At 40.7% G+C, this 13512-nt stretch overlaps 1 protein-coding gene across 1 annotated transcript in view; it reads right to left on the bottom strand.

The window, feature by feature from the left end:
• Positions 1-13512, bottom strand: part of ncanb (neurocan b) — a 168493-nt gene that overhangs the window by 96325 nt on the left and 58656 nt on the right. The window contains exons 3-6 of the mRNA XM_030082709.1: positions 12586-12815; positions 12311-12479; positions 6614-6788; positions 3130-3257 (exon numbers count right to left, since the gene is read on the bottom strand). Coding sequence (XP_029938569.1) covers positions 3130-3257; positions 6614-6788; positions 12311-12479; positions 12586-12815 — 702 coding nt within the window. The remainder of the gene's footprint in view (positions 1-3129; positions 3258-6613; positions 6789-12310; positions 12480-12585; positions 12816-13512) is intronic.

Genomic DNA, 13512 nt, shown 5'->3' with positions numbered 1-13512 from the left:
AAAGGAAGAAAGAAAAGGTTCACTTGTTATGCATAAGACAGCACTTATCAGTAATTCAAAGTACAGACTATATAAAGGAAAATCTTTGTATTCAAAGCTGTAGCAAAAAGGGATCTAACAGAAAATTCAGAACAGAAGACAGGGGTGGAAGAAAAAAGAACGATGAGGCTGAAGAGAGGTGCTGTTGATGATGATAAAATAGGGATGCAAAAATAGGACTCTGGCAAACAAGACAGAGCATAGCGCTCACCACTGTGTCTGCACAGCACAAATAAAATTAGATGATCAGATGATCTACTGGCAGTTCAGGGTGTGATGAAAAATATATGAGCAGAAAGGATGGACAGTGCAGACGGGGATCAGTGAACAGAGGAGGTGGGTTTGATGTGAGGGTCCAAGAGATTTACAGCCTCCCAAGACTGAAGAATAATTTTCCTGTTTTATTGAATATTTAGGTGATGAGAAAATGGTTGAGAGAGACAGAATGGGATTATGGGAAGACTGAATGGTCAGAAGAGATAAGATCATTTTTTTAAAGCTATTTTTGTGAAATCAAACCAGTGTGAGGTGGAAAAAAAAAAGTAAAGTGAATTTGTTATAGTTCCCTGTTGTGCATAAACAAAATATTTTAAAATTGTCAAACAGACATTCTAGTCTGACTGAACACAATTTGGACCAAACAGTGAAAAAAGTGGTACACTTTGTATGGTAATGTTGTACTAAAATAGATTTTGAAGGTATTTATACTTCATTTGGTCTTTTAGTATTACCTTTTACATTTGAACACAAACATCAGTAATTTTCTTACGTTCTTCTAACTGGCTCCACCACAGTGGGAACTGTTTTGGGGGTCACAATGAAGTGATCAAAGTAGATGATATAAACAGGTATCCACACAGACTCAGCAGATGCTAATGATCTTAAAAGTTTTCACATTAAATAATATTGGTTTAGTTTGTCTTAAAAAAAAATTCTTTGTTTATTTTTCAAAATAAGCTTTTGCAACTCTGGCCGAACCTCAGAGACAAGAAAGAGAGTCGATCAACTGCGGATTGTGGCATCCTTGTATTTTCTCCTTTTTTCCAAAAACACACACATTAGTTGAATTAGTGACTAAAATTTTGTAGCGATGGTGTGTGCAGGTGTGTTTCTCTCTCAGCCCACATGTGTCAGCTTGGACAGATCCCTGTTTGTGTCGAGGAGATGGATAGGTAGATGGACGATAATGGTTATCAGACAAGAGTTTCATTGAGGGTGGAGTGGTGATTAGTAATCCCGCCTCACGGCCTGAACATCCCTTGTTGGAGTCCATTTGCGGAGCTCTCTGTGTGGAGTTTGCATGGTCTCCAAGTGTTTACACTGGAATTCACTTACAGTCCAAACAGCATTTGAGGCTAAGTGGTAACCCTAAATTGCCCATAGAATGACTGTTTATGGTTGTCAATTCATCTGTTTTCTCTTTTTGTTTTTATATTTGTGAGTTTTTTTTAATCTAAGATGATTTTGAGAGATTAAAAGGGCACCTTTGAATAATATGTTATTATAATTTTAACTGGGATTCACTCAAGACCTCATGACCCTAAGTTGGATGAGGCGACACAGAAGATGGATTGATTGATCTCTGCTCAGCATTTCAGGCACATATGATGGGCTCATGTAAATTCAGGTGCAGGAGTTTTAATAAGAGGACCTGGCATGTATCCCTCCACGGAGTAACACCAAACAAACAATGGGTGAGAAAGAAAGAATAATAGATTCACTCCACTCTCCATAGATTCTGTAGGAGGAGGCTGGAAAAGGCATAAAGTTTTTAAAATGCTATAAGAGCCACAGTAATGCCAATAATGTCATCAAATAAGAGATCACATAAGAGTGATCACAGAGCTGACAGTTTAACTGGCTCATAGAAAGGATGCAGACAACAGTTTGTCATTCGTGAGAGACAGTGAACCTCAACTGATACCTGATCCATTGCTTTCACTGCTGTCAATTACCTAGATATAACTGATGAGGAGTCAAGAAATCTAAGAAGTGAAATGTTTATGTCATCCCATGACTTCGTCGTATCTCTATCAATATTCAATATTTAAATAAGTCAGTTTATTGCTAAAACTAAGTATCTTATGAGTAATTAGTGGAACATTACTAGCTGATGTAAAGCCAAGCCTCTTATTTATTTGTTTGTTTGTTTTGAAGGTCATATTTCTTTATACTTTGTGAACTTTTGTATTTTACCTATTAACACGTTTTTATTTTTGTTACACATTGCAAACAATGTAACTGCAGTTCATTGTTACTGTGGTGCGAGATTTATTGTAGGAAGAAAAAAAGTAAAAGTGGGCTTTAGATCTTATGCAGTAAGTAAACAAAAGCAGGTTTTCACTTTGTAGCCAAAAACCCTTGATTTTGATAGTTAAAGTGCCAACTGTGTTTCCATCTGTCTCGCAATGCTTCCAGCTACTTTGTTTTAGGAGGGAGCTCTCGAAAATGTTTTGAATATGAACTTGGTCATTAAAAGATAAACACTGAAGAGATACACTGAGATACACTGAAGCCAGAGATAAAAAAAAGTTAAAGTCACAAAAGTGGCATTGCATATGAAAATCTGCAACGTTACATTAAACAATGCAAATAAAGCAGCTTACTGCTATACGCACGAAGCATAAAATTATACGAATATTTACAGCTTGTATCAAAACAGACTGTAAATATGAATATGAATACATGGATGCTACTGAACTCAACTGTTTATATACTTTAATGAAATATTCAGACATTTTCATACAGGACAGAACAACAGCTAGTGTTTATTTCATTGTCTATTTGCTTTTCGTGTGCACTAGGCATTTATTTAGGAGTACCATTACAGTAAGCACAGTTTATTCACTTTTTGGGACGCAATACCATATTGACTTGTGGCACTACAAATGAAAATGTCAACACTACCCAGCTTTACTCAAAAGAAGCCATACATGTGAGAACAGGAATCAGGACTGCTTCTCCTGGTCACTCGTACAAAGTCTCTTTTCTTTCCCCACTGGCACAGTGATCAGTCTTCGTAACGTCTTCAACTCAGTCGAGACACACATGAATAAACTGTAATTTAAGGTAGACGCTCTGGACTCCTACCTTGAAGATGCTTAGCAAAGCAGTAGACATCAAACAGCTCATCGGGGGATCTACTGCCATAGTTTCGAACTCCAGGTGAGTCCTCACGATCGCCATAGCAACCGGGCCGAGGCGACTGGATGGGATACCTGTGGAGAAAATTGAGAGATGCAGACAAAGACAGAGCGAGAGAGATTAATGTAGCTTGGCTGAGAGAGAAAAAAGCAGCCAGAGACAGATTTGACACCCCTGAATGTACATGCATGTAATAAGAGGGAAAACTGACCTGCATTTTTATCCAAGCCTAATGTAATATGTAGATTGAAATATAGTATCTCCCTCTAATAGAGCACCATACAGATGTCTATACAGAGGAACCTTGATCAAAGACTGTTGTGTAGTGGTCAGCTCTCCTTCCCTTGTCCTTGGTTAGATTCAGGGCAAAGTGGCTTTTCTGTGTGGAGTTTGCATTCTTGTGTGTTCAGGGTAGTTCCATTTCCTCCACAGTGTACAATCTATTCAACTGTCCATTAGAAGTTAGGTTCGAGGACAACTGCTTTCCCACTGAGTTTTAGGAAAAATGTGGAGCCTTTGAGCTTTTATCAAGAACAGTAGTCGACTATGAACGGAATCTAAGGCCGACTGTGGAAGTATGGGCCTATTCACAGGGCTTCAAACACATCGTCACCCGATTCTAATTATTGGTTGAATGCAAGATTTACTATTTTAAAGACTTCATAAGACACTAATGTGACTGGCTCATGGAAACCATTGGCAATATAAAGCAGAAATCTTCTTGCGAGTGTTTGATTTCTGTAGATCTAAGTATTTAAAGGTGCTGTAGGCAGGATTCCACATCACCGCCATCTTGCTTAGGGTTACCTAAGTAAGATGGCGATTTGACCCATCTAAGATTGCGTTTTGAAACCCAGCACAGCCAATCCTGTCCTGTTTTCTCTGACATCACGCCCTTATGCAATTTAAGCCCCTCCCACAAGAACGTACGACAAACGCCCCTCGACCAATCACAGTTAGAGCCTCAGGGGCTCTTCTGATTGGTCAAAGATACCTGGAGCTGTCGAGATTCCTTTTCAGCTCAAAACAGAGACAGATGGAAACGCTGCACCCTCGCGGTAGTGTAATTATGCTACACTCCTAAAGGATTACCAATGGATACTCTAACATTTAATCCAAAGAAAACACAGAAAAATTAGCATTGGCTAGCAAAATCCTGCCTACAGCACCTTTAACAAGTCTATGTATGAATTTGGCAACTGTCATGACTGTGACATATTGGAATTTACTCAGACCTTGCATTTAGTGTTATAATATTGCACCCTCATGGCATTAAATTATGCTTCAGTTTGCGTTTGCTTTGTGACTCATCTAATGAGGAACTTGTTTACATGAGAACTGGAATCTACATTATTTGTGTGTGTGTGTGTGTGTGTGTGTGTGTGTGTGTGTGTGTGTGTGTGTGTGTGTGTGTGTGTGTGTGTGTGTGTTTGCTTGCATTTGTCACTGAATGACTTTGAATGCTGAGTCCCCACAAGCACAAAATATGTGGAGTTGGATGCATGTTTGATTAGGAAGCTACTGACAAATTTGACAAAACGGAGAAAAAAATGAATGTAGGAGGTGATCAGTCAAATTTCAGGTATAATTTATATTATTATAAATTCTGCAAACAGAGGTTTCACTATTCCAAATCAGCTTCATTCTGGGCCAGATTGCATAATTTTTTTCACAATCACAAACTTTTTCAATGTAAGTCACACAGACAAAGAACAGAGAACACACTCTTCTCTTATCTTTGCTCCTTCAATGCTGCACTGTGTGCCTCAAAATGCCCCCAGGAAAAACTGCATGTTAATCTACTTGAAGAAACACATCCCAGCTATTGCGACCTGACCTTTGCCCAGATCAGAATCTACTATGACCCTCCGCAACATGTAAAGCAGTGAATGGTGGATAAAAAAAGAACTGATCTGTACTGTGGGCAGATGCTATACATGAGTGTACTCATTTTAACTTCATCAATTGTTAACAAAGTTCATTTAACATATGTACCCAAGTAAAGCTAAATAATGCATAAATGAAGTGCATATTAACTAAAGCTTTATGAAAAATAAACACATGGCGATTTCCCTGAAAGCAGCTGGACTGTCAGAGTGACGAATACTGCAACATCTCCCAAAAGCCGCAGATAAACGGGGAAAGCATTCAATAGATACAGCATCTCCCTTCTTTTAATTATTTGTCCCTCAGTGCAAGTTTCACAGCATAATTACCCGGCTGTTTTACTTTGAATCGGTTCGAAATGTGTTTAACGCTGTGGCAATTTAAAGACGCCGGTACCGCTCACGCTTCACAGAGACGCAAAGAAAGGAGAAGAGGCAGAGAGTCAAGGTGAGGTTAAAAGAATCAGGAATCCTTTGAGTGGCTTGGTGTGCCTTTGGGCTTGAGAAAACAGCAATCTATATTTAGGCTCCAACTGAGCAATTATTCCACAAGAACATTGATTGTAGAAGCACTGGGGCACAAGCAAAAAGACTGATTAAAAGATTATGCTGGGCATACAGGGACTTACGAGGTACTTCGAGACAACACACGCACGCATACACGCACACACGCACACACAGACACAAATGGCACCTGCATGTTAACAGTAAACCCACAGCACTGTTTCCCATCAGAGTGTATAACAACAGAACCCGGCTTGTAGAGTCTCAGGCCTCAGATGCTTTCTTTCTGCTCGGTAGTTGATGAAACAGCGGCTGGTGTCTGTATTTTTTCCCCAGTATTAATTGGGCACTTTTCCTGGCTGATGTGTAGTCAGAACATCCTGGTTCTTTACCAATTAGACCGCTCCCGGGAGACAACAACAGGAGTGCATTATGGGAAAACGAATAAAGGTGGGAAAAGGAAACTGTGCTGCTGGAAAGCTGTGAAAAACTGTCGGAAGGACAACAGCTAGCCTGCTGACTGGCTGAAGCAGCAGCCATGTGAAATTAAAATGTAGATATGGAAAACACTATTGAGGAACGAGCTCTGACTTGTAATGTTGAGAGGGACTTAATGGAAAGTGGCAAGCTGAAGCTCGTGCAGCCGCCTGGCAGACAGCTCACAGGGGGCAGATGCAGTTAACTGCTTTTGCAGTGTGCAAATAAGCAATTAGGTTCAACTGTGTTGCACAGTTTTACGCTCATAAAAGCTCCCAAAAAATTCAAGTTAACTTTCACGTCACCATTTTTAATATTTTACAACATTCCATTTTTTTCTTTCCTTTTGCTGCTATGACTCTGTGTAAGCTGAGCACCTTAAATTGTGTTTTCAACATATGTTTTGAAACACACCAGATGTGAAAAGCCTTAAAATGATTTGCTTAACTCGCATTTGATTTTGGTGGAACAATTTCAAAGGTCAAAACTGGTCTCCTTTGCAGAATTTTCCAACTAATAACAAGCCTTTGACTTTTGAACACAAGTGGGATGAAACGTCTTACCGTACAGTCTGGTCGGACAGCCAGCCAGCATCACAGTTGTCAAAGCCATCAGCGAAGGTAGCCTGCAGCTGACCAGGAGTAGCAATGGCCGCCGAGTTCTCCACGCAAACTCTTTTGGCATCAGCGAAGGAGAGGGCGTAGCGGTCGTGTGGGGCTCGGTAGTGAAACACCACACCTGGAGCAGAGGGACAGAAAACAGAACTAATCACATCGATTTATGACCTTCGACCTCTTAATTGCAAAAGTGTTTTGAACCGCAACCTTAAACTGCTAAAACATGAACGTATATGCGCTTGCAGATGTATAAACACAAAGCCCTACAGACATCCTCATCATGTACTGACATTGTTCCATCTGTGCAAGACCGAAGTACAGCAGCCAGGATTCAGCAGCCTCGGTGTGTGTGTGTGGGCGTGTGTGTGTGTGTGTGTGTGTGTGTGTGTGTGTGTGTGTGTGTGTGTGTGTGTGTGTGTGTGTGTGTGTGTTTGCGCGTGCGTGCAAGACTCATTTGCATCAGGTTGTAATGCGAGCTTATCATGAGACATGAGAGATGTTGCCCTTGGATACTGTGTACGACAAACAGCAGTGATGTTTATTTTACCACTTTAACAGCACGTGCGCACACACAATGTCACCCCGCTGCACTCTGGCTGCCCGCGCTCTCATGATGGAATGACAAAGGAGGCAGACAAAGAAACGCAGAGACAGTGCATTCAAGCAGATACATGTACTGAGCCACAGTGACAGAAAAAGAAGGTGAGAGGCAGGTAGAAGTAGGCAGTAGGAGGAAAAAGTGAGGGTTTATAAGGAAGTAGAAACTGACACCAGATGGGAACCTATTCCCTGAGCTTTGAAAGGAGCATATATTCCACTTAAATGGGAACGGAGCCACTTCGCAGGTGTCCGTCCGATGTGCCATCACCTCCCACCTCTGCCTGCCATTCAGACAGTGCCGCGTCCCCCAAGAAACATCCGGAGACATGAAAGCCAGTGGGTGTCTGGCCACTAATACGGGTCTTTTATCTTCACTGGCTTTGTCTGGCAGATTGACAGCGATACCTCTGAGATGGAGGCCAGTGAGGCAATTGGAGCGTTAGCACTCAAGACTTTGGGTGCAGGAGGCAAGCTTGTGTGAGTTCAGCCCACACACGCGCGCAAACACACACGCTCATAGGGTTCCCTCCATCCCAGCAGTCCATCCGGCTATCCCATCAAGATGGTCTGATTCTCCTTGTCCAATGAATCTGGAGCAAAAATTCTTATGTTTTTGTTTATTTCCACTCTTTCTCTTAATTATGCTGCTAAGATCCTCTCTTCTTTGAGTCCGTGGGATTTTGTCCAAACAAAGTTCTCTGGCTATTACATACACTGGAGAGATAAATTGGTTCTCCCTCAGTCTTTGAAACCCAATCCCATTCCACAGGAGAACTGAATGGCCAATGCCTCATCTCTATTTTTATTCCACATCCCCACATGGGCTCAGGGGAAAAACAAGGATGCTATCATATGTGACCATGGAAGCTGTAGCACTGGTCACAGCTGGTGCTAACTATGACTTCTGGTAAAATTTTCTGGTGCAGTACTGTATCAAAATACATTCAGCCAATTACTGCACTTATTATCTTACTTAGATAAAATCCACTCAAACAGCTTATGGAAAGACCTGTCAGCATTAAGCTGACAGACCATAAAGTGTGTGTGTGAGGTGTGAAGTGTGTGTGTGTGTGTGTGTGTGTGTGTGTGTGTGTGTGTGTTTGTGAAGTTCAAAAAATGCAATATCTATCTTTTTGAATTCATTTTGGATGTTTTCTCTAGATCTAGCAGTACTGTTATACATTCTAACATTTTCTGTGGGATATAGTCTGACACCAAGTAACCATCAAATGAAGAATAAAAAAAATCCACTGAAAAGTGTGTGAAACTACATCAAATTGTAGATCTAGCATGTTGAAGTAAGTATGTATGGATTTATACTCGAAAAGTCCAACGACATTTAATTCCAGTGTAAAGACCTGTTCCTGTTTTATCAAATACATATCATATTTTACAGATGGAATACTATAATTTGAGAGTAATTGGTCAGCATTACCACTTTTTCAACCCTGATTTAACTGAACTAAATTTAACTTCTAGCAACTATAAAACACACTGGGTCAAAGAAAAAAAAAAGAAAAGGGGTTAATTTGGCTGTATTGTTAATGGACTTTTTCTTTTTTAAAGACTCAAACTACCGATTTCATTGTGCTTATGCTCGTTATGCTGGACAGCAATAACGGAACTGTCTCTTGGCAGCAGCTTTACTTTCAAACTCTGACCGGCCATATCATTACCCAAAATATTGTGCGGGTACCGCCGCTGCAATCCCATTTAGAAGAACTGCATGGGGTATTGCATGGGGTTATATGACACTTTTCTCTCTGAATGACCGTTTACTTTTGCACCAGTTTGAGCCCCAGTAGTTTATCGATTGGATCGACCAACAGGGCACAACTCAAAATCCCTACACAGGTTGTGATTCTGATTCTTTGAGGGCAAAATATTCACTTGATGTATAATATATGACACCAACAACAAATCCACAAAATGAGATCAAAGCAACAATTTGCAACCACCACTTTGATTTCATGTAATTGTACTTTCAACCACATCTACAGATCATGGTTAATTTCATACATTTCAATAGTCTCCAAAAGAGGCCACGACATTAAATGATACCACTCTAAATAATACCTTAAAAGAAATTCTGAGATCCAGTTTTAAGTGGGAAAAGAAGCTGGTTTATAATCAGGTATGACGGTACTGAATATATCTGCTTGGCAGAGGAGATGCTTCTCAGCTTAGCAAACATTTGGAGCTGTGCGTTAAACATTGCTCTCCATATCCATTTCAAGAGAAGTACATTGATAAATGCATACTGTCTATTGAAATAATTGCTCCAACCACTCCAGTAACGGTCCAGAAACACGTGGAGCTTCAACTTTAGAGGAGTGAATTTGTGTCAGTGTCGAGTAATGATACAGCTTCTCTCCACTCTTGTGTTGATTCATACAACGACTGTAGCTTTCCAGAGGCTGCATTAATAATCATTTTCCACAATTCTCTGTGCTGTTATTCTAGTCACTGTCCTCATAAGAGTTAATTGCATTCTTACATATCTTACCCCAGACAAAGGCTGACAAATGCAATCAACAGCATTGTGTTGTAAGTGCTACCACACAGCCAGTTGACTGGTCAATATGTGCCAAGAGAAAGGAAGAAGATGATGGGCGACAAAAAGGGAGGAAGGGCGACAAGAAGCTGTGAGGGAGAAATCGAGCAAGAAAGGAAGGACATTTAATCAAGGCTTAGAAACACACAAATGTCTCGACCAGAAGAGCAGCGTGGATTAATATGATATTGATACAGCTGAGCAGTATCAATACGTGCTAATTAACACATTGAGCACTCAGTAGAATTAGTATAAGGACGGCTCTGGTCTGCCATGTAGCGTGACTGCCAATTAAGGCTAAGCCCTGGAGATGGCAAGTCCTCGCCAGCTACGTAATTGGTTTCTCTCTGACGGAGTGGTTTTCCTGGTGTGTTAATCGATTGGCCAAGAGGGGGAGGACACAAGGTTTCCCAAGCATTGAGACAGGGGTCGTACTCACTAAATGTAAAGTGCTTTTGAGGAGAACGATGAGGTGCTCCACTTGTTGGAAACAGCTAGCAATCCTGGCAAAGCACTCAACTTACATATGATATATTGTTCCATGCACAGAGACGTGAAACCCATCGTCCTGGCATGCTCGCCAATATTCACATGTGAGTCATATCCAACCATGTAAGTGAGGCTACCTGTTCTTTTTGACATACAAGTCTCCTCTTGCTAAAATGATGAAGCTAGTGTGTTTTGACAGCTGTGCTTGGTTGTGTGAACACTAGCGTGGATAGGTGGCAAGTGGCTGCATAATGTACACTTGCTAATGCATTGTGCTATTCCCTTTGGTCATTATGATAATAGCTTATTATTAAAAATAGTGAGTGACCTGGAAACAGTCTGATGATGGCTATGCAGCTAAAATACTCTGACACAGTAATTATGGTTCTGCTCCAGCCAGCAGTATCTAGGTAGTCTGGTAATTCCACAAATGCTGGTGTCCTGGATACAGATAATGCAGCAAATGGTTTGCCCATTTAGTTAAGCCACTGAGAGCTGCATGAAGTTCTCAGAGTAACACTATTTGACAATACCGTGTACCGCTGGGTTGCTACCTTATTGGTTTCATTAAAGCTTTCAGCACCCCCATGGCCCAGGTCAATGATACTTAATGTGTTTGAGTTTTCTCACCTTTTCCCTACCATCATGCATTATACACAGACAGTAAACAACGCTGACTCTAATGACTGTATTAGCCTGACATGGAAAGCAGGGTCATTATTATTCATAGTGACAGAGCTTGAGAGCAACGGGAGAGCGGCACACACACATTGAGTGCAGCAGTGTTTCGCGCACACTGTCATTTGTGAAGGTGAACTCTCACGATACCTCAAATATGACATGAGCCAGTGAAGCATTTACATCAGTAAATCTGTCAAGACATGGCATGAATCACAGAATTAATAATTTTTAATGCAGCCCCTTCTTGTTTTATTTCTCTTTGTACAGTATGATGACTTAAAGCAGTATTATTTCAGAATAAAGTCACTGATAAAAGTGTTCACTGTTCATTTTTCACACACTGCAGCCTACAGGTATGACACTGAAATATAACGCAGTTAAACATTCTTACTGAGCGGTCTCCTCAAGTTCTCTCCCTAAATATTCTGTCTGTGATGTAACTTTACGTTTTATTTGAACTTGTGATTTTCACGTGGCAGGGGATTGTGTTTCTCCAGGCAAACAGGTAGTTCAGGTTATTCCAAGTATTAAATTAGCGTTGTAGCTTATGTATTTTATTAACTTTCTTATTGTGCATTACTGAGCAGTATATGGTGCCACTGTGGGATTCTGAAATTCACAGAGGGAATCTATGAAAATACAGTTGATATGGAACATTTTGACAATTTAGTGTAAAACATTTAAACTAAATTATTCCAAAAAGCAACATCTTAAGATTCATGACTGTGTTTGATGATTAAGAAATGACTAGATAGTAGCTTCACACAACTGACTCCTTATGAGAGCCTCAATATGAACCGGCTGAATGCATTGTTTCATATTTCTGTTGTTCCTGCTTCACATCTAACTGGGTAAAAAAAAAATAAATAAATAAAATAAATAAAAAAATCTATGAATCTATCATTGCTGTTACATCGATCAACTCGCTGCAAATCAATTATTTATTAACTCACGGAAGAAAAAAAACCTTCTTACAGCAGTAGAAAAAGCATTACTGTTTAGCAAAGCACACATCATGTCAGAAGCACAATGCTTAGTGAAGCTTGTTTAATGCAACCTTACTCTCCATCAAAAATAAAATATGCTTCAATTTCAATTTCTTCAATTATATTTGATAATATATTTGAAATTGAAAGTGAAGTAAATGAACCTAAACTTAACACAGATGAAAGTTTGTGATTGTACTGTGCTGTGCCAACTGAAAAACTGGATATGTTATTGTGTCTGTGATGTCTAATTCACTTGGTTTACCTTTAAATATCTTTTAAGGTAATGACACATCTTCATTAAGAAATGTTTCAATTCTGCGTTTTACCCACCTGTGACCTCCAGAGGAACTGTGTCCTGTTCGTCGTTGATGCCAACCACAACCTCGCAGCGGTACAGACCGGAGTCACTGGAGCGCAGCCCGGTCAGAGCGAGACTGGCATTATAGCGGTTCTTATTGTACCCAGGCAGAGTTACACGACCCTGGAAGGCCTTCTTCACCTGAGAAAACAGAGAAGGGAAGGGAGGAAGATGAAAGAGATGAATAACGCCACAAGCAATCGGAAGCGAACCACTTAGAAGCAATTCCCATTTATAGTTAGTATACCTTGACCACGTTGTCTTTGGCCACCAGGACCGACTGCTCCTTCTGCATTCCATCGGAGCCCCTCTGACCCCAGACTTTGGTCCACTTGATCCTGGGAGGCTCATGGGATAAACCAGTGCTCGGACGTAGGGTGAACAGGCAAGGGAGCAAAACGGTTTTAGAGAGCTCCTCAGTAATGGTCTGATGGGTCACCTTCCGCATGTTCACCACTGTGTCAGCATTGGTTAGGCCTGAGAAGAGGGGGTATCGGTCAATGCTGTCTTGCAAATGAATCAACAGGGTGTAATTTGTCAATACAGCAAAAAGGTTTTATTTAATTGGTCCTTGTGAAAGAAAACATGTCCTTTCCTTCCAGATTGTGTTGCTCCGAATCACATCCTCCTACTTGTGGAGTATAAAGTGTGTGTGTGTGCGTGTGTGTGTGTGTGTGTGTGTGTGTGTGTGTGTGTGTGTGTGTGTGTGTGTGTCGGGGGGGGGGGGGGGGGGCAAGAAGCTCATTTTGTCTTTCTGATTATTGGTCATTGATCCAACAGACCATTATTGTACGACCTGAACAGTGGGAGGCAGGGCCCGATTGCAGAGGGAGGATATCAAAAGACCTTTCATAAGCCATACATCAAACGTGGATGTGCATTACAGGATCAATATCATGGCACCTCTGTGCACCTTAAAGACACAGTAGCACCATCTCAGCGATACAAATATTACTTTTCATCAAAACCATATATGACAGATAGAAAGGGTATGATTAAAAGGCACGATAATGGAAAACAAATGGCAGCAGCATTTTTTGTACGGCAAAATCTTCCAACATTCCATGGCATTTTTCACTGTTGTCTCTTCCCTCATCCAGCAAACAACTCATTTTTTACTGCCAGAGTCAAATCATACATATACATTATCATTTCACCATGATTCTGTGTCACC

This window comes from Salarias fasciatus, chromosome 23 (genome assembly GCF_902148845.1).
Source record: "Salarias fasciatus chromosome 23, fSalaFa1.1, whole genome shotgun sequence".
Lineage (NCBI taxonomy): Eukaryota > Metazoa > Chordata > Actinopteri > Blenniiformes > Blenniidae > Salarias > Salarias fasciatus.
This window is presented reverse-complemented; position numbering and strand designations above follow the sequence as displayed.